The 22,447-nt window shown below is 39.4% G+C and overlaps 1 protein-coding gene across 2 annotated transcripts in view; it reads left to right on the forward strand.

Moving 5' to 3' along the window:
• The window catches only part of KCNQ1 (potassium voltage-gated channel subfamily Q member 1), a 380,915-nt gene that overhangs the window by 77,546 nt on the left and 280,922 nt on the right, over window positions 1-22,447 (forward strand). For both annotated transcript variants that reach the window (XM_075094586.1, XM_075094587.1), the window contains exons 3-4: window positions 20,361-20,487; window positions 22,185-22,263. In XM_075094586.1, coding sequence (XP_074950687.1) covers window positions 20,361-20,487; window positions 22,185-22,263 — 206 coding nt within the window. The remainder of the gene's footprint in view (window positions 1-20,360; window positions 20,488-22,184; window positions 22,264-22,447) is intronic.

Genomic DNA, 22,447 nt, shown 5'->3' on the forward strand with positions numbered 1-22,447 from the left:
TCTGGAAAGGCTAGCATTCTTCAGGGTTTCAGAGTTCCCAAATGGGAAGCCAGCTCCGTGGACTTGTTGCAGCAGTGTTGTACTTGGGTATTCATTGAAAGCCTTTTTCAGCATGATGCAGGCTGGCTGCTCTCGCTTCTTTATTTCTTTACATTTTATCAGAGCTTAAGTGATCTTTAGACTCAAGTATCTGTAATCCTTTGCTGTGGCAGGGCTGTAAGGGTAAGTACCTGAATGTAATGAACAAACTCCCCGTGAAGTGGAAATTGCAACATAGATAAGGTCTAGGAAGTCATGTTTAAATGAAGAAAGCAGTAAGATGTAATCTCCCGGGAGATCTAAAAGGAAATCTGATTGCACTGGCTGGTTTAGAGAGGAAACACTGATTTTTTTTTTTTTTTTTTTTTTCCCACTGATGTAGTTTATCCAGCTTTTAGTTATCCTACATGCCACCATACAATTATTGTGGTCTATAACTGCAGCACTGGGAAAAAAGATACATAAATTAAAAAAAAGAAACCACAAAAAACCACCACCAACAAAAAACCAAACAAAACCCCCCCACCCTCCCCCCCAACCCCCCAACTTTGTTGATAGTGCCCCATATATGAGCCCTAGGTGCCTAGAAGTTCTTCATTTACAGTTCTGTCACTCTGCACAAGCCACAGGGTGGCTGTTATATTGATTGGTCAAACCTGTGAAATGTTCCTCTTCCAGTGCCCAGCTCTAGAGACTATCTCTGCTCTTGCTATGGAAGTTTTCCTCACCTGTAATTTTAAGTGGTAAAAATGTCCAGCCCTGTTCTTCAAGTACAGTGCAAAGGAAAATGTTGGCGGAGACCTTGCAGGCAGCCTGAGGTCTTCATATTCCACACACACTCCACCCCCGCTTTGGAGGACCAGCGATGGCTGCCCCCTCATGTATAACTCCTTTGCTGTCCAAACTCTGTGCTTAACTTTTTATCAACAGGTTAAAGCCTTTTGCCTTCATCCTTGTCTGATACTGTGGGGGGACACAAAAAAGCCTCTGCAAACCATGTCCAGTGATGCTGACTGGCAGGATGGCTGTAAAAGGAAGGCGAGGGGAGCCTGACTGCTTTCTCTGTGTGCTGCTCCAGGCTGAGCATGCCCTTATTGTTATTTCTGGATGTGCTGATTCAGCATTGTAATGGTGTGTAATATATGCAAAATATGAGTCGCTACATATGTCAGATTAAAAAGTAAACAGGTCAGAGTGTGTTCTCTGATGTGTATTTATAGCTCTCTGACATCAGCAGGAGCTACATACATCTGAAGGCAAATTCAGCCTGTGTGATAAGTGGAAGAAAGTTTGCCTTAAGCAAAAGGAGCAGAGGTTGCATATCATACATTTAAGTGAACATCACTTGTAGCTGTTTTAATATATACCCTACTTACATTGTATACCTAACCTTAGTGATTAGAGCCTGTTAGGTATAAATGTGGTGACAAGCTGTAGCTTTCTGTAGTTGCTTAAAAGTTACAAATAGGCATGACTGAGTAGTTGAAGGACATTGAATTAAACATACTTGAATTAATAAGGTAATGATTGGTGCTGCTCAGAGCTATAAAATAAACACTAACTAGAGCTCTGTGCTATGTGGCAACCAGATCGAGCCATGGGGTTGCTGGAAATATTCTGAAATGATTCAACTTTGTTGTTAAGTGAGAGAGATAATCCTAAGAAAGCTCTCTACGTAGGCTCCCTGTTAACGTTTTAAACCCCCCTTTGGCTTGTTGTTATGACTTCAAAGATACTCTAAAGCCTTTGTTAAATTGATCATTAACTCTGCAATGTTATAATTAGACATTTGAACTTGGCTGCATTCAAAAAGAAAAAGCAAGAATGAAAATCCTAACCAGTGTTGTTTCTCTGCAGCTCATCAGCGTGGTCAGAGACGGATTAAAGTTCCACAGGAGTTAAAAAGCAATGGGAATTGAAGGCATTAACCAGCCTTGCAGGAAGGATAGGGAGTCATTAATCCACAAAGATTTTCTTTGAAAGTATGGAGCAAAAATAATGTCAGGAACCTGAAATGGGTTACTGCTGGAGATTTAGATTTAAGCTCATAAAACCATTTAGATGGGAATGTTGGGTAGAAGCGTGAGTTGGGGAAGCCTTAAGTTTCCAACCTAGCAGTCGAACATGTTATACCATGCAGTTGTGTGCTGCCACTGACCTATTATGAGTCTGTAAAACCAGCGGAGGACGCAGCGTAAGGCAGCTTTAAACAATAGCAATGAGCCCAAGTGGCGGCTAAGAAGATTGAGGGTTGGATGCTGTGGTTAAAGTTTATGAGGTCCAGGGCTGGGAGAAGCTCAGCCCTGCGTCTCCCACTTTCTTTCCTCAGTCTCTCCTGATGGAGTACAAGTCGAGACAACAGCTGGTAGCTACTATAAGCCCGGCTGCATAGTGGATGGGAAAACCCATCTCCATAGTAACAGAGAAGGCATTGCATGTGCTGCTCCTGCTCCATCGGGGGAGTAGCTGGCTAAAGACATCTGGTCAGTGTAGCCAATTCTCAGGGGAAATTAGCTCATTTCATCTGATAGTAACCACAGAAACTTTTGACTTAGGTTAATAGTACGATGCTGAACATGAGATAGAACTGACTGCTTCAGCAGTTTTCAAAGTCAAAGATTATCTAACTACTTTGAGATAAATATTCTTTTAAGGAAGGCTATTGCTTGTGTTCATACCCCACCCCCCGCTCTTCCCCATAGTGATGTTTCTGTCTAATACGATGGTGATTCTTCAGTGTGGGGTGGGTTTTAGGAATTTAAAGGCAGTTTTCTTTTTGTAAATATTTATTTCTTTTGCTTACATAAGCTCTTTTTATTATACAGTGAACCTTCTAAGCCTTTCATCTTAGTGGAGCTCAATATAGTGCGAGATACTGTGTTAACATACTATAGCTTGTACTCTAGAAAGTTCACTCCCCACCCCCAAAATCTTGAGTCAATTAACTCGTAGCTATTTTCAAAAGAAATATTCTGAACAGCTCATATGGCTACAAATAAACTTCAAAATAACTGGTGAATATGTGTAAAAGTCTTGAGCTATTTAACATCAATGAAATCAATTACAGATCATATTTTTGTGTACAATTCAGGAAAATTCCTAATTGATTTTTCAGAACAAATTCTGTATCCAATATGCAGAGACTATACTGAAGATATGGTGGTTGGGTGTGCTGTTTTTTTTCTGTTTACCATAACATTTATCAGCTCATGCTACCCTGTGTAACATTCAGCAACTTGAAGGAAATTGAAGAATGGAAACTTTTTTCCATTTGCACATGAGGACATCATTTTGGTTTTTTTTTTCATATGCCAATAAATTAATGTAGTGGACAATAGCTTTTCTGTAAGTATAATGCATGCAGACAAGTGTCTTGTAAGAGGCACAAGAACAAGATTTTAAATGTATGGAGCACAAATAAAGGCTTGATCTTCCGCCACCCCCCACCCACTAACTGACACCTACTCCTTGTAAATATTTGAACTCAGTGGGTTGTTGTGACCATCATGAACTAGAAAATGAAAATGCATGGACCAGCATAAGCCTGAACCGTACGTCTCCCTTTATGGAAGACCAGCAGAACTGTCAATCTTTGAGAAGTCCTATCCATGATTTCTGAGCATGTGTGGTTGAATGAGAGAAGTGTGTTCAGCTCTGTTGGACAACAGCAATAAATGATTATATGGAGAACAAGAGCTTTTAAGGGTTTTAAAGAACATTCAGGGGAATCTAATGGTCCTAACAGAAATCTGAGAAATGCTTATAATAAACAAAGGGGCCTGAGCTTCCTAAAACAAGTCAGACAAGTGCAGCAGATGTTCGAGGGCCCCAGGTGGGTTATATAAATATTAATAAACCAGATGAGCTGAAATCAGTTAATGAAAGATGTTTAATCAATCTGAGTTGATTCAAGAAGTGACTACATGATGAATACATATTCCTTATTGAACAAAGTTTCATTGTTTTGCTTTCTTTTCTGAGCTCATGCTCTGATGAATCAAGAGTTACATCTCTGTGGAGTTAAACTATTGAAACTAGGTGTCAGTTTTTTTCCCCAAAATGCTTCCCTTTCCTACCTGGAAACAGTCATGTAACAATGGGAAGTATGTGGGTGGGTGGTGGTAGAGAGGACATGGAAGAAATCTTTCCTGTTTCACTCTTAACTTCATACTGATTTTCATGGCAAGTGAACTGTCCTTGAAACTGAAAAATAAACCTCTTGGTTTCACAGTTTTAAAAAAATTCTCTCTGAAAGTGATTTGTGTTTAATAACTTCTTTTTGTAAACATAGGAAAAATTCTACTTAATCATAGAAAAATGATATTATAGGAAAACGTATGATGCTAGGGGGCCTTGAGGTGGATGGTTGTTTACCATCTGAGGTTGTTTTTTTTATTTGTTTGTTTTTATGAAGCTGAATGGTGTCGGTTGAAACTTGCAATAAGTCTTCCTGAAGCTGGATGTTGATAAAAATTAGAGAATCCCAATGAGTGTGATTATTAACATAAAATCTTTTCTCTCAGGGTGTAGAGAGGGTATTTTTTTTTCTGCTGGGCCTCTTATTTCTCCAACGCTTTCAGGAAGTTTAAGCCTCCTCTGACATTCCCAACCTCCTGATCTGTCCAGATCAAGTAGTAGACTTGGGAGTTTTGAGAGGGAAACTGGAGGCAGACAAGGTAATCACATGGGCCTCTCTAGAGAGACCAGCCCAAAAATAGAAAGCCCTCATAAACCTCTCTTTCAAGTGAGAACCAATAGTAAATTTCCTCTGCTGTTTATACCATTGCTCCAAGCTGAGAATACTTTATTGGATAATTCAAAGCAGTTCTTCTAGGCTGACTCTGATTGTTTTTTTTTTTCCTTTTCGTCTAGCTTTTAGCTGTCTAAAAGATAGGTTAGGTAGTATATAAGTAAGGATAGGTACTCCTGAGAGCATAGCTCATTACATCTTAAGGTGTCTAGGACACTTCAGATGAATTTCCCTTTGTATGTGCCTATTTCTCTTATTAATTATACAAAAAGCCATGCATGTTTACCTTATTCAAGTACTTGCAGTTTTCATTTTCCATGAAGTCACGTACTAGTCAGGCAGTTAATACTGACTTAGTTAATCAGCATTAATACTAATGTTGTTTGTATAATAGTTTTGTAGTTATGAACATGCTTGAAATACCTCACATGTGGTCACAGAGGTTTTTAACAGTTTAGCTGGTATTTGGAATATGGTACAATTACGTTTCTGATGCCTGGATACATGCTGGCTTTTGTTTGTGGTTTCCTTTTGAGAAGCGTAAACTGCTGATTATGTGGCTCAGTACTTAGATATATGTAGTGTAAGGGTGTAATTGTCCCTTTTCAACAGATAGGTTCAGCTGTGCTTGTTTGTTATGGATTGCAGCTTTTTTCTAGGGTCATCCCACTGACTTGGATGGGAATATTCAAGAAGAAAGTGATGTACCGTGGAAGAGGTGTCAGAAATCAGCCCTGTGTGATGTAGCATGGGCAGCTTAGTGTTAAAGCCCCGAGCTGGAGTCTAATCCTGTGATCCAGTTGAAACAAAATGTCAGAAGTATTATTCCTGCCAAAACTCTAATAGCTTCTTTTATCATTGAGTCCTGTGATCGTGTTGGCTGACAGGCAGAGTTGCATAATGTACTGAGCAGCAGTAAGAGGTACAACCTGAGTAAAAGAGGAGCTTCTTGGCTCTCAAAGAGGAATAAATACTTCAGTGGGGTTCCTTTGAGCCTGAATTCTGACTGACTTATCTTTGTATTTATTTTCACAGTAAAACAAGTTGAAGGTTAAAAAACAAAAATAAAATAAAATAAAATAAAATAAAATAAAAAAAAAACAAACACAAAAAACCAACCCTGCTTTCCTGGCTTTAAAGAGTAGAAAGAACTACAGAACATGAAGTAAAGTTAAAAGGAACTCCTTGAATGTTGTTAAGGATTCCAAAAGTAGTCTTTAATTGCTGCCAAAATTAATGTGGCTGGAATTTCCATAGAAAACATCAGTGTAGTGGCCAGTTAGTATACAAATACCTCCAGTTTGCAATAGATTTTTTTCTCCCCTCCTCAAAGCTTGTTTACCCTGTTCTCCGTATTAAAAAAAAATGTATCCATGTTTAACACTGTGCTTAAGATTGAAATAGTCAAACATGATTTCTCATAGCAATACTAGGAGTCATGTGGTGGTAACTACTCGGTGTGGCACTGAGAGCTAATTGCTATTTCTACAATCACCATTGTTTGCTATCTTTTTAACCATAAAAACTGATCAAATTCATGGAAGAGAGAATTCCCACAGTCTGCAAATAATTCACAAAGTGTTTAAAAAGAGGGCTTTCATAGCATTTTTCAGGGTGATTTATCACCCGAGATGAACACATTTCATGTCTTCATAGCATGAAATATTCATTACTATTACTCAAAAGGTGTGAAACCGCAGTTAGTATTACCAGAGAGCTTCTACTGCTTTTTGAGTACCGTAAAGCATGCTGCTTAAATAGGCACAATGTTTCTGGCTTTAACAGTATGCCATTTGGGACAAGTAATATAGTTCACGATAACAGAATTCTCTGATGTAACATGCTAGGGGCAGATTTCTAATGAGGAAAGCTCTATTGATTGACTTATTAAAACATTCATTCATGTCATCAGCTTTGCTATCCCAAGTGCGATAGCTTATAAATATTCAAATACCCAGTTATGGGACACAGCTGTACTGTACTTTCATGTGTAGTAGGTTTCCTTTTGACCATCCAGCTAATGAGGAAATACACATTGTACACAAAGCAGTCCTTTATGTGCTTTTCTAGTGTAATGTAATTGTTATTAATTACACCCTGAACACTACTAGCAATTGACACTTCTGTACAAAGTTAAATGTGCAGCATGTTATGTATTCGGGAAGGGAAAACATGAGGTTGTCGTTAAAGCCATTTTTAGCAGAGATGGAAAGAGGACTCAGACCGAAGCATGGCAGACTCACTTGTTTCATCCACCAAGAAGGAACTCACCAAATGGGTAAGTTTGGTTTTGCTGCCTTGCTCCCTTTGGCAGAGGGGGAGAGGCTGCTGACCCTCGTTTCCATATTTTAGCCACTTTTACTGATGCTTTAAGAAAACTGGAAAACTATACAAACTGAACTGCAGTTTAAGCAGCCCCTTCTTCCTGTAAGATCTGTAAGATTGGCTAAAACCTTTGACATTTGATCGTTTCTAGAGGTCTTGGCCACTTGAGATATTATTTCTTTTGTGAAACCATTAAAAAAAGGATGTAACCCAAACTCTTTACATTCACTATTCATGAGTCAGGATGTGGTTGTTGTGCATCAGGACTCCCTTTTTCCTCCCCCTTAGTCCTAGAAAAGAACTTAGCCTGGTAATTATTTATTTTGCATACTGAGAAAATATTGCTTTAAAAGAACATTTTACAGTGGAAAGAACATTATCACCTCTCAGTAATGACAGGATGTGAAAAATATCACATTTCAATAGTTTGTGACATAGAGTGGGGGCTTGCATATTGGATTAGTAAATACTAAGGCTGAGTAGCTTTAAAGCAAGGACTACCTTCCTTTAATGTAAACTCTTGCTTCGTTTCTGTTAAGACGACTGGTACAAGCGTTGTTTCTTACTAATTTCTCCATTGCTGATCAAGCACCTTTTTGGGTGGGATGAGCATCTTTGTTTCCAGTGGGTAATCTTAGCTCTCTGTTTTGGCAGTAAGACCTTTGGTCTCCAGACTAGACTTAGAGATTTTGTTAATATCCCATCTAACACAGTGGGATCTTGAGAGGCTTTAGCAGGACAGACGTACTAAAAACAACTTTTTGAAACAGTGAATATTGACAACTGCACAGAAGGTGTAAAGGGAAGACTAAAAACAGGGTGATCTTTTGACATTAAAAAGAAAAGGAAAACAAAAGTTTTTATAATTACTAACAGAATTTGTCTAGCTGTGGAGTAAGGCTGCTATTTGGTTTAGCACATAAGGTATTGGGGAAAAAAAAAGTATGGAAATTGGGCATTTCCAAAGATGTGTTTTAGTTTAATTTCTGTAATTAAGTAACAATAAATCTCAAATTAAAGAGAAGGTCCTAGAAAACTTAGCTGTTCCTAAAAAAAAAAATCGTACCATGAATCACCTGGAAATATAGCTCACAAAAAGAGCAGATACGCCTCAAGCTTTAGAAAAATGAGTGCAATAGTAATGCAAGAATATGAAGTCCTGCTCCACTGCTGCCAGTTGGATGTTCTGATGTTAATGCGTTTAAAATGCACAACCAGTGCTTTGGTTGTTTTAATAAAGTATATTTTAAAGTGGACTCTAAATCTGTCCGACATTGTTCAGTGTTTCAGCACAGAAAAGGCTCATCTGTCTCTAGACCATGCTCTTTGTGACTGTTGCCTTAAGTTGTGATTTCCCCCCCCACCCCCCCCCCCCTTCAAGTACTGCTCCACAGAGGGGATTCTTCTGGTTGGGTGGCTTTTGCTTGCTACATCAGCTGCCTGCTAGCCTATGTACTGTTGCAGAGCCTGTAGTTTATTCTTGACATGTCCTAGGCATTGCTTTTATAAGGTCTTTCCTTTTCCAAAGAGTTTTGGAGTGCAGTGTTGCTGTATTCTGCCAAATATCAGTTTGGGGTTTTTTTTTGTTAAATTCATTCCATATAATGCCTATTAGTTTCCTGAGGTATTTGATGTCTTGAAGCTCAGACCAGCTGCCACTGAGAAGGCCATGGCTTTTTAAAGATTTTTTTTTTCTTCCTTCCAGCAATGAATAGTGCACTTGTCCTTTATTTGTAAAGGGAGCAGGGGAAAGGTGATAGTGAAGGGAGTTTCACAGAGCTGGAGTTCTCGTTTCTGCAAAGAGCTCCCTCTGTTGCACCACTTATTTATGTTGGACCCAAAACTGATAGAAACATGAGTCCAAGTAAAAATATAAGTCTTTGCACATAACGGTAGCTTGGTTAATGGGGTATGCAACTTCAGAGAGATCTGGCTTATATCTTCATTTTGCAAATGTAAGTTTAGTTTGGTCCGTTTGGAACATTATCAAAGCTCTAGGGAGAGTTAATCATGTGCTTTGGTTGGTATAAATTAACTTCCCATTTTGGTATGCTATAATCCTGATGCGCTGAATGATAGCCACAACTGTTTAATGCTTGCTGATTGGAACGAGCGCAGGAAATTGGCATGAGGAGGAAGCTACTTGCCTTCAGTATGTGACATGTATTTGCCACTTAGCTGAAAATGCTGACTTTGTTGCCTTCAGTTAGGTTTATTTTGCGTGTCAAATAATTCACCTCTCTTCCTTCACAAATTTTAGAGGCAACTGTAAAATGCTGACTGAACGGACTGTGTACATATGGCATCTGAGAAGTTTTTTATTAGCTTAAACTAGCACGTGTGTTTTCCTGTGAGGTGTATTAAGTGCCTGGACTACAGGTTTAGCCTGTGACTGTTTTTGCAGCTGTGTGGACGAGCATGATGCGTATTCCCTGGAGCAGGCCTGGGAAGAGGGCTCAAGTATGTTGAAGCAAAGCAGGTTGTATTTATGGGAATGTCAAACAGAAATATGGCACCTGAACTCTTATCAACACTGAGCCTGATACCAGTAACTGAGTGGCCATGGCCCAGGGGTGTGGAAGGAATGCCCCGCTTCTAACCACACAGGATTTTGTTTCAGAACTTGACAGCTCTATCCTGCAATGCTGTCCTGCCAGTCTGGGAAAAATGAAAATTTTATTTTTCCCTTTGTTATCTGGAGGTGGCTGAAACTAGCATTAGTCCATTTGAAATTTGTTTCTTGTTAAACTGTTGTTGAAGAGCACGGCCATTGCTCAGGCCAGAAATCGTACTTTTGAGGATGAATTTTGAAAACATGCTACTTCTAGAAACCAGGGCTTCTAAAAAAAGAGGGTGTCATGAGTATATGTAGGAGTAATGTCCTGCTTTTGCTGACCTCTGACTCTTCTGGAAATGTCTTACTTGTGGAACACATCATATCCCAGAGAGGGTCCTATAAAGCTGAAAACCACGTAGAGGAGCTGGAAGGGTGGAGCTGAGAATTCTGAAGCAAGGCTAGCACACAGTACCATTTCGTAACTCCCTTCTTGGAGGGAGGGCAGGGCTGGGGGGGAATGTCTTGTCTGCACAAGCGAGGTAAGAAGTTAAACTTTGTCAGAAAGAGTTCTTCTTCAGCGTACTCTGTACCTGCTTTTGCAGGAGCAAGTTGTTGATACAGCTCATGGGATTTACATGCGGGGGCCTCATGATGTCGCTGTGCATATCCATGCAGTGATGTATATCGCTGTATAGCAGAATATATCCAGCTATCCTTCCATCCACGGTGCTACTATCTCATTATCTTGGAGCATATGAGTGGGAGAGGGTGGTGAGAGTGGTGGGTTTCTTGGATTTGGAATGGAGTTAAAGACTGCATGTGGTTTGTGCAAAGCCATATGAGAAACCTGTAGCTGAATAGCAAGTCAAGCTCTGATCTCCCCTATCTTTTTCAGTCTTCCCGACTCCTGCCTACCCAGGGAATGAAGAAGGGCATTGCTACACCTTGCAGGCGTGGTTTTTGTGTTTTTTTTTGGACGCTGGATAGTGCCTGTCAGTTCAGAAATCTTCATAGGTCAGAATGTCTGGGCCATGGGTAACGCTGAGCAGATGCACATGCAGCGCTGTCAACTTTGGAAGTGAGACACTCGAAGAACTAGCAGAGCTTTGGCAGTCAGGTTTACTGCAGGGTGGGAATGTAGATGTCCTTGGTCAGCTGGGGACTGTACAGGCAGACAAAAATGACAAAAAAGGAAAATTAATTTTATTAAAGCCTGTTTTCTTACAGACCTTGTTTTGCAGGTCTCTAGAAGGAAAAATGTAGTTCCTAAATTTTCTACTTTATAATAAAAAGTATTCCCTTTCATGCCTTAAATCTGCAGATGTAGATCTTGTGCTTAAAAACTCTATACATTTAAAAAAAGGAAAAAAAAAATTCACTAAACTTTAAATGTAAAATGAAACCTGGCTGGAGTTTTTGTAAAATATGACTCTCTTGAAAAATTTCCTTTTCAAGAGGAAACATTGATTTAATGTAAAAGATATTTGAAAACTTACCAGTCTTTCTCCTCTTTTCTTCTGCCCTTTTCTAATAGAACGAAAAGAGATGCGTAAGGAGGAAAAATTAATATTCACAGACAGCTTAAAGTTATTTTCCACTTTTCAAAACCAGTGGAACAAAAATATTTTTTCATGGCTAATCTTTTTAATTTCTATCTTAAAATGTATTGTTGCTTCCTAGCTCCTAACACATTGTGTCTCAAATAAAGTTCATTAGGATGTCTGAAACCACTAGATTTCAAGTGTTGATGTTACCAAACTGTACAGGAGGTGACCAGAGCTTGGCCATTACATCTTAAGACTGCCCTCTACCATTACATTCCCTTTCAAGTATACAGAGTGAAGCTATTGCAGGTTAAGCTGAGCTGATAAGGGCCAGATTCTTCCTTTTGGTGGCTCTGCTTTCAGGTAAGAGATACTGTGCAATATTTATTTCTCTCAGAAAGGAATAGTGTTGTAACAGTGATTGTCTAAGGGTATAAGAGAAACATAGTTTGGAAGGCACAACGGCTTTTATTGCTCTGTCATTTATAGCTGGAAAAAAACAGGCATACAGTCTCTTCATGAAGTCTGCCAAGAAATTCAGTGTTGGTTGCGGAGCAAAGGGAAGACTTACGAACTGCTCTGTGTAGGGCACGGTGGATATGAAGTAGTTGTTTTTTTAAAATGAGTGAGGAAGGTTATTTAATAAAAAGCATGCAACAAGATACTTGACAGGATAATAGACTGATTTTTTTTTTAATAGTCTGTAACAGTTCCTTTCTACTCATATTAGCATATTGTATGTGTTAATGAAGGCGTATGCATCTCTGTGAACCGTGTGTATGTGTACTTAGTGTTAAGTAGGTGAATAGCTCTTCTGAATTCAGTGAGATATAAAATTAAGCATATGCTGAACTGGGTAGAAGCCAGAGCATTTTTCACTTTGAAGGAGAGGGTCCTGTATGAATTCTGTCTAGAGACTCTTATGAAGCCTTGAATAAGAGGTTCATGAAATAAACAGAAAAGAGTGGGGGGTTTTAAATCATTTTTACGCCAGTGTTAGCATGTTGACGCTTCCTTTCTCTTGTCAAATACTTTGGCTTTAAAGTCTAGTTCTTGGGCATACTTTGTAATGGGGGAGAACTCCACACTAAAATGAGTATCGTAAACTAAATGTGCAAGCCCAGATGAATTTACTTCTGTAAATTCCTGGTGGATATCAGCAGCAGCTAAGTTAAAAAGCTAAAGATGACTGCGTTATGAAGAGACTTGTGCAGGGGTGACGGTGTGGAAAGTTGTTCTAACGCGGCCGTGCGCTGAGACCATGCCGTCACGTGCAGTGTTATGCCACTGACATCTGTGGTCTTTTGTAATCGGTGGAAAAATTTCAACTGCATGTGTTTGGGTTTGGCTGAAGCCTCTATTGAGAACAGAGCTAAGGAAATCAATTAAAGGCTTTTTAAATGCACCTAAGGGAGTTAGGTGCTTGACTCCTATTGAAATTCAATAGGATTTAGTTGGTTGGAGCCTTTGGAATATCTCTACCTAAAATCGCAGGCCTGCATTATTCTTTATTGGTCCCAGTGCTATTGTTCTGTGCTCTTGGCACTGATTAAGGGAAAATAGAAAAGCTTCAGCACCATCAACTGTTCTGTCTCCTAGTAAGCATCCCTTTTTTTCAGAAAAAGAACACTTACACCAATATTATTTTATCTTAATTCAAAACATTAATTAGGGACTTTAAGGATGTCCAGTAACTTCTTAGGATTAATTATGGGCCTCTGAAGATAAAAATGGGATACTGATATTATGGGGTTTGTTTTCTGTTGCCTGTTAATCATTTGGTGCCAAATATGCTAGATAAAGAATTTTAGTGAATACTACTAGTCTTCTTGAAAGGAAGGAACACCAAGTGTTCTGGCTTTAAACATTTTTTTAAAAAAAACTTATCATTATTGTTTTTCACTTGAAAAGATGCAATTTACAAGGCCTTTGGAAGTGAGGAGATTAAGTAGGGAGAGGAAAATCCCCAATCCTAAATAGCACTTTTGGCACTTGCTGTTGCTCAGTAAGTGTTTATATATATGAAAAACCATTCATCTTTTTATTTTTGATCTGTACTTCATTAAGTTGGGATTTTTTTACTTTATTGACCTTGGTGTCTGTTTGCCTAGGCCATCTGATTTTGCTGTGCTGTGTATCTTAGAAAACACAGTACAGCTTTCAGGAAAAAAATCCTGCCTTTCTCAGCGGAACAAAGAGGGGCCTCTCTATACAAACTGCGTGAGATTAGAAGAAACAGTTGCCTTTGCTGCTGTTAATTTGCATACCCTGCTCGGGCTATACACAAGTGCTGTCTGAAGCATTTTGCAAGCCCTGATGTGTCAGGTGAACAGTGTGCTGTGAAGTGGACTCTAGCTCTCCCTGAATAAATGTGTAGCCTGCAGTGGTTCGGTTGTTGCAAGCTACCCTTCTCTGAGCGTAAATGCAACCTATTGCTCTACGTGAGACACATTCCTGCTTTTTTTGACCTTTTGGGGGCTGTAGAGGATATGCTGCATCCCTGCTTATGAAGATGCTGAGCCTGTTTCTCTGTTGCCCAATCCAGCTCCACAGTCCTTGGCTGACGGAAAGTGCCCCATTTGTCACTTTGCATTAGCATCAGCAGATCTATTGTCCCCTTGCTTGGCTCCTTCAGAGACCTCCTTGTCATGACTTCTGAACAAAACTTTTGGCAGTGTCCTTGCTCCACTACTGTTGTCTGAGATTTTGAGGTTACTGTTCCACTTTACTGTTGACGCACTATCTCTGTAGCAGAGCTCCTCCATTGCCTTGTCTTATAAATAAGTATCAGTGCAAGTAATGCCACAGGAATCTTACAGCTGAGGTAATGCTGGTTGGCATGCAGTCCCTATATAAACTACGGGAGAGCTTATTTCCTTGTTTAAAGGAATTGATGGGAACTTTATCATCCTTGAGGCTAGAATCTGAAAGAAGCCAGACTTGAAAGAATTGTGGGAATAATGTGGTTGATCCCTCCAATGAGGATAACACAATAGAGCTTGTGATACGGTAGAGATGGGTAGGAGGTGTTTTCCCAGTAAAATCTTGGGGTGGGAGGAAATACTTACAGTACAAGTGTGTGCTTATGAAGTTTAAAGTCATCCTCCTCATCAGTGCCACTAGTTTTCCTGTGCTTGTTGTTTCCCTTTTCCCTTAGGGCAGCCACCTCCATGGCAGATGGAGTAGGCCGTATGTCGTCATTGTGTTGTGGGTTTTTTTTTTGTTGTTTGTGGTGTTTTTTTTTTTTGTCTTCAGTAGCCAATCAGAATAACATAGTGATATGCTTTGTCTCCTTGCTCCTAAAACATCTATTTCACCTCTTTTATGTTTATGGAGTTCACTGAAAAAAGTCTAAACTCAGAGTAAAGGCATTCTTGTTCATAACAGGTTTCAGATGACCTCATCTAATCCTCCCACATCAAATGGCTGCATGAACTTCTGTGATGCTCCATGACCAGCTAAAGTTTTGATATCTACAGACAGAGCCTCCGGCAATATATTCTCTATGCAGATGCTTTTTCTGGAGACAATTTCTTTATCTGTTAAATAACTGTTGTTATAGTGTCATGATCCGTTCTATGTCAGGGTTTTGTTGTGGTGGGTTTGTTTTTTTTGTTCGTTTCTCTGTGTTTCTTCCAAGCTATTAATCTGCCTAATTGCTTAAAAACATCTTCTTCAGCTAAGTCCTTCCTTTTGGAGTTGCTGCTGCACCTTATCTCACGGTGTGGATGTTCGATGCCTCCCAACGTTGGACTGTAGCTCTTCCGATCCAGTGGGGGTGGAGTAGTAAAGGAAGGGCTTTTCAAGATGCATTTAGTAGCCAAATAAACCAGATATTCATTTTGCTAATATACTTGTGTGTATTTGTTTTCATAGCCCTGACTCTCCAGTCACACAGCTAAAGAAGTCTGGTTCCTCCTTCAATTCAGTCACAGCCATTTTCATATGTAACTTTTCCCTGTTGTCCCCTGATGGAAGGGACTTTCTTATTCTTTTGCCTAATGGCATCCCAAAATTTATCAAGACAATAGTGTCCTTAGCCATAGCAGGTCCAGTCAAACCTAATACAGGGGCTCTTCATCACAGCTATTTCTTTGAGCCCTTCTCTGTGTGTTCCCTGTGTAGGCTTATGAAAGTGTGATTAATCCATGGGAACTGTGGAGATATGAGCTGTAATGACAGATAGTATGGGTATGTTTGTCAGGGGATTGTGTTTTTGTGGATCCTGCCTAAGTTCCTTCACCAGCTGATGAGAGCTGTGCTTTAGCCAGGTGATGAAGTTATGACATATCTGTCTTGGGCTGAGGATAATTTTTATATTTTGATGGTTCTTTCATTCTACTTGAAGCAATTCCCAAAACTGTTCATGTAGTACCTGATCAACTCAAAGGAACTTCTGTTTCCATGTCAAAACCATGAAAGTAAGTACAGAGATGTACTGAAAAAATCTGTCTTGAGACTTCTGAAATGGATCCCACGTGCTGACCCCACTCCTGCACCAATGCACCAGTGAGAACTCAAGCTCCTTTACTGGCCTTTGAGAATTTTTTCATTCCCTGTCATCTGCTAAATGGCTACCTGGAGATTTATTGTAGTTTCATCAAGCACTGTACCACAGTAGAAACGCCCAAGGCTTGTTACGCTAATCTTGTCTGCCTGTTCCTTTAGTTGAAAGTATTGTGAATTTACCTATGAGAAGGTGCTCGCAGCTGGACAGTTACCAGCATTGATAGAGTTCTTCAAGAAAAGTGATCTACGTGTGTATCTCATGTTCATCTCCCCTACCTTTTAATCCAGAGTTAATCTGGTACTTGGCTGTGTTGGTATTATGTGGTTGAAAAGCAATGAAGTATATGCCTGGGCTGAGCAGGAGGGATGGCAGAAGTGAGGGTACCATGTACAAATCAATAATTAAAAGGAAAATAAAAGTCTCTCCTCTTAGGCCAGAGGGCTCCTATATGCCCACAGTATGAACGTACATGACTTCACATCTCAGAAGGCTCCTTTTACCATGTCAGTATGAGTTTTTTATGTCAGTGTTGTATTTCTGTTTTCACCTTGTAGAAAGGTGATCACAATTAAGTTACATAGGGTTGAGTGGGTCCTTGCACAGTGCAGTTCTTGTGTGTCTGTAATTTTAACCATGAAAACTCCTCCACTGAGTTTTATTCCCTGCTCCAACTAGTGTGTTGCAGACAGTTATTTTCTCTGTATTTTAATTTTCCCCTCATGCTGAACGTTGCTTTGTTTCTGATTTCACTCATTCTTTACATCCTGTCTGCTCAAGACTTTATCCTTCCATTTGTTTTTGTCAGCTTCTCAAAGCCATTTTTCAGTCTAGCTATTCATTGTGAGAAGCACAAACTTTTATACAGTGCACTTAGTAGGTAAGTGTTAAGCAGGCAATTAGGAGAAAGTATTGAAGGAACAGTGGACCAAATTAATCTGTAGTGCCACTCAGATTTGCTGAAATTCTCAGGTGTGAGGCATTGCTGCTCTCTGCCAGGGTAACTCCTTTTAAATGGAATTAGCCCTAATTACCAGCAACATAAATGAACTAAGGATCAGGTTGGCATCCTTCTAGTTAATGTAAAGTTTCATGTTAAGCTGTTAATTGGGAAAATATAGGCAGTATTTCAGTAGCTCAGGAAGGCGTAAATTTCTAGTGTATTTTTTTCTTGTTGTGTGCAAGTTTCTGGCCACTAAAAGAAGTGTGTGCCGGCAGAAATTCGTCAGCCTCCCCCACCCCCAGGAGACTACTTATTAGACTTATGCAGTGCAAGATATTAAAAACACTTTTGTCTGTCACACAGCCACGGGCAGGGGAGGGGGAATTTGCCAGTTGCTAATGGATACCTGGAGTTTTTGTGTATGACCATGAAGAACAGCTTGTGCACTTTCACCCCCGATGTTCCCTGAATAACTTGGGTCTCATTTAGGTCAATAAGCCTTTATCAAAACGTCAGGAGTGAAAAATGTGTCTTGGTGTAAGCCGACTGGTCGTTCCCTCCAGTCACCGGAGTCTATAGGACAATCAATGTTCTCTAAGCTTGTCTGCATGTCATGCAAAGAGCTGGATGACAGTAACCATTGACTGCGTGTCTGTCACATTGTCTTTAGGACAGCCCCCATTTGCATACTTGCCGGTGTGCCTGTTATCCAATGAACCATGGAGGGCCTTTAAAAAACATACGCACACAACTCCGATGCAAATTTCCTACGCAGAGAATACACGCTTCTTTAAAGCACAATCCAGGCTTTCACTTTCTACCTTCTTGCTATGAAACTGAAACTGTGATCCTGACAAGGCCATGGTGCCTGGTCAGAGTGTGGTTTGTGGTTTCATTGTGCTAAAACATTAACTTTTCTCTTTTTTTTTTCCCCACCAAGATAATTTTTTTGTGGTTCTTTTGCTTTTGGTAATTTGGGATATCTGAACAGTATTATCTGTGCTATCACATATGATGAGACTGTACGTCCCTTCCTCAAATCAGTTATTTTGAATGGAGGACAGTTTTTGTTCCCTGTATGGTCGCTATTGCCTTTTGTTAAAGGAGTTTCCTCCGTGGTAGTGTTGAAAAGAGATATACTAGCCTTCTGCATACAGAAGAGTACTTGGATGTTAGAGTTTACTGACCATATCTGTGAAATAAATACAATCACCTGATTGGAAAATGTGGCCTCTGGTGCTTTATTTTGCTGTGACAATTCAACAGTACCTCATGTAAAGCAGAGCTCATAATTTTGCCATTCACTGTAGATTCGTAAATGGCATTAGGTGAAATTGGACAAATGGAGAGTTTCATTGCATTTGAAGCTTCTGTCATAAGAACAGTGTCCATTTTTGGGCCCCCCAGTTTAAGAAGGACAGGGAACTGCTTGAGCAAGTCCAGCTGAGAGCTACCAAGATGATCGGGGGCTGGAGCATCTCCCTTATGAGGAAAGGCTGAGACACTTAGGTTTGTTCAGCCTGGAGAAGAGAAGTCTGAGGGGGGGTTTCATCAATACCTATAAATATCTAAAGGGTGGGTGTCAGGACGATGGGACCAGGCTCTTTTCAATAGTGCCCAAGAAAAGGACAAGGGGCAACGGGCACAAGTTGGAACACAGGAAGTTCCGCCTCAATATGAGAAAAACTTCTTTCCTGTGCGGGTGCCAGAGCAGTGGCACAGGCTGCCCAGGGAGGCTGTGGAGTCTCCTTCCCTGGAGACATTCAAAACCCCACCTGGACACGTTCCTGTGCCCCCGCTCTGGGTGTGCCTGCTCAAGCAGGGGGGTTGGACAAGATGATCTCCAGAGGTCCCTTCCAACTCCTACCATTCTGTGATTCTGTGAAGACGCAGGCTTTCCTTAAAGTGTCTGCTACAGGTGCTGTTTCTTTAGATTTATGATGTTCATTATTACTTTATTTTATTGAAAAATACTTAATACTCTAATTAAAAAAAGCTGAAGGATTCTAGTGCATCCTTTTAGAATGAAGCTGTACGAGAGATTCTTGGCTGGGTTGAAGGGTCTGAGCTCCATATTTATTATAACCAACAATCTGGACAGTTTAATTGTATTTTGAAACTCTAACTGGAATACAAGTGGCTATGGCAATTATGATAGCTGTTCTGCTGCATCTGACTTCTTACACAGGTTATGAGGTTGTCAAAACTAAGGGAAAGGGTCCTGGTTAATGCTCTCCTAGCTTTTCTAGAAGTATCATGGAGTCGAACTTCAGCACTGTAGTGCCCTGAGATCAACAGTCTGTTATGCCATCAGGAGACTGGCTTTTTAGAGCCGCAAAACCATTATAGTGAAGTCAACTGATGCATAACATTTTTTTCCCCTCTTTTTGCTGTATACAGACCTATTATTTTACTGGGTATTCAGGGCAATGTCCCATGCATTTTTGAAGCTGATAATAGGACTCCTATTTATCTCGACTGGACTAGGGTTGTGTCCTGGTTATTTCAGTTAATTTAGAAAATAGTCATAGGTACCATCTTGAGTCCTGTTTGCCAATCCGTTATGAAAAACAGCAGTGAACCCTGCAGAAACGTGAGGAGGCTGGATCAAATGTTCAGCAGCACATTGTCGTCTTTGCAGTTGCTCTTTGTATTAAATCACTCCATGAAATAAGCAGCTCATTCTCTTAATCTGCATTATCCTCTGTAACTGTGATACCTCATGATTGGTTTCTTTGCTTTACGCTTTCTGTATGCCATGTGCTGTGTGTTTTCAATTACAAGCCCCTGTTACCATTCCAATGAGTATATTCGCTGTTGGATAGAGAATGTGTCCAGTTATTAATCTAGTTGGCCAATAAGGAAGTAGGGCAGCTCCCTGGTACTCAAGGAAACTACGCTGGATATGCTGTGCTCAACCAGTCTGTAAAAAAGCAAGGTTTATCTGTACATTGACTAAGTTCCAAATACAACATAATTGTACCTCTGTCTAATCAACAAGAATGTCAGATGTCTTTGACATCTATCACTTTGTAGGCATTTCCAAATTCATACCGTAGTGTAGGTCTGTGGTTAACGCATAGCTTGATACCAGTAGTGCTTCAGGAGTAGACCTCTGTTTCTGCTGAAGTCTCTAAATGCTGACAAGAAGATGGGAAAAGCATGCTTGAGATCTCACTGTGTTTTCATTGCACCTGGAGACTGACATATTGGTAATGTGTACTAGAAATCTTTCTTCAATACATGTGAGATTAAAGGAAGACTGAAAAAGTATAAATAAGTGGGAGGTTAAGCTGATATGGTAAGTGGAATGTGAAAAACACCTCTTCCCGAAATGAAATACACTAGCAAAATACTCATCTTCTGAATAAAGGCTCTGCTTGTTTTCTTTGGCTCAGTCAGGAAACCTTTTGTTTGAATTAGGCCAAGTGAATTGCATGGAATGGTTTTCAGTTTTAGTACGTGTAGAAAAGCCAAACTGCATGTAATTAAAGCATTTAAACTTGCTTTTAAACTTCTCTTTCTTTACTTTTACAGGTTTTTCTATGTTACTTTAGATCATTTTGATATGGTTGACTTTTTTTTTCACCTTCCAAATTTTACATTTTATTTTAATATTTCCTAATACATTCTGAAAAAAAAGATTAAAGACATATAGTAGATAATTAACCTAGTTCCCTGTCTGTTTCTTTTAGGAAATTGTATTAGTGGTATTCTTTGGAACAGAATATGTGGTTCGATTATGGTCAGCAGGATGCCGCAGTAAATATGTTGGAATATGGGGAAGGCTTCGTTTTGCTAGGAAGCCTATTTCAATCATTGGTGAGTATGCACAGCTTGCAAAGTTGACATAAACAGTGAATAAAACTTGTCCTTCAAAGTTCTGAGAAGTGGAAATTCTGCAGTAGTTGAAGCCAAGTTAGAGCAAGAGCTCTTGTCGTTAGTGTTAACGTATATCTGAGTTTCCTTTCAGGAATCCATGGTGCTGTCATTTGAGAACTAATGTAGCTGAGTTTGTTTTTACAGAAGAGCAGAGTGTTTTCTTTTCACAAGTGATCTGAAACTTTGCCAGAAATAAGTCTTGGCCATAGTCCTGTCTCCTGCGACCTCAGGATCCCCAACACTATACAATAGCTATAACTGTATTTTTTTTTCCCTGAGTAATTTATTATGATTTTATTTTGCACTCTAATTGATCTGTGTACTGCATGATGGAGCATGATAGATGCACTGTAGTTACCTTGTGTATCTATTGGATTAAAATGGTTTTCAGTGATGCACTTGGAACTGAGCACCTGACTTCCCTTGATACTCACTACAGTCAGCTTCCTAACGTGACTTCAGTGTTCTTAGAAATTACATCCGTATATTCCATATATGTCACAAGCCATTATTTTATTTAGAATGCTTGTCATGCAATTAACAATTTCACTGAAAGAAAAGTAATAATCCAAAATCAATCTGTATTCTGTTAGCTAATATTAAGAGAACTATGTAAAGGCTTTTGCCCTGAAGAACTTAGAATATAAATTGATTAAAGCAGATTTTGGAAGAGGAGTATTGTTATAGAAACAAAGCAATTCTTGTTCTGTGACGTAGTTTTTTCCACTACTCGGAAACGTTATTTGTTGTTGAGTAGAGGATATAGTTTTTCATAAACTATCTGCAATTTTGCTGAATATAAATTACAAAATTTTGTATCCGGGTATTTTTACAATCATGAAATAGTTTAGTTTAGCTTCTCTGTGCATATATATCTATATAGATAACAACTGTATCTCAGGTGTGACTGCAACTATAAAATGGCTTTGACAGCCTCTTTGCACTCTGTCCACAAGTCATTTCTCTTGACACCTAGAACACTTGGTGTTCTGAAACATCATTCAATTTATTTCAGCTTGGAAAGCAACACAAAATTCCACTTTCCCAGATATGTATCAAGAACTGTTTCATTCTCCAAAATAGTTTCATTCCAAAATTGACTAGGCTTGAGGCACAGAGATTTAGAGTACAGTCTTAAGGTAACGACTGACTTAAACTAAATCAGACTCCAATTTTTCTCTCCCTTTTAGACCTAGACAGATGAAATAACAGTAAGACAATTATGTATGAAATAAATCCGAAAACTTCTGTCAATGAATAAAATACTGTCTAAAACAGCAGAGAAAGTAAGATACGCAGAAGAGATAATAGGTGGAAACTGCTGAAATTCCTCATGGGTTATAGCTAATAAGGATTCCAGCCTGCTGAGGCTGCTTTGCAGTAACTCGTATCACTCATCATTCATTTAGAATGTGGCCACCCTGGACCCATCCCAGTAAAACCTTTCTGTCGTATCACACAGTTATATTTTCTTTATGTGTTACAACAGAGATCTCCTGATATATAAACAGAAAACTTAAACTGGGATGACTGTTCAGATTGTTAAAGTAATATTGGTATTGGTTCTAGTGACAGTCTTGCAGAAGCATTACAAGATGCTGCTAACTTATTTTTTTCAACTGACTTTTATTTTTCAGATTTAATTGTAGTTGTTGCTTCCATGATAGTTCTTTGTGTGGGCTCTAAAGGTCAAGTCTTTGCAACCTCAGCTATCAGGTAATTATATGCAATACAAGAAAATAATGCTGTCTGAGTAAGGTGGGTTTGTTTTGTTTTGTTTTAAATTTTTTACCTCCTATTTCAATTCTTACAGGAGAAAATGAGCCACTGTTCAGAGTCATGTAACAGAGCAGATCACCAATCATGTGTGGGTGTGAAACAGTGATCCATTAAGCACAGG

This window comes from Phalacrocorax aristotelis, chromosome 5, assembly GCF_949628215.1.
Source record: "Phalacrocorax aristotelis chromosome 5, bGulAri2.1, whole genome shotgun sequence".
Classification (NCBI taxonomy): domain Eukaryota; kingdom Metazoa; phylum Chordata; class Aves; order Suliformes; family Phalacrocoracidae; genus Phalacrocorax; species Phalacrocorax aristotelis.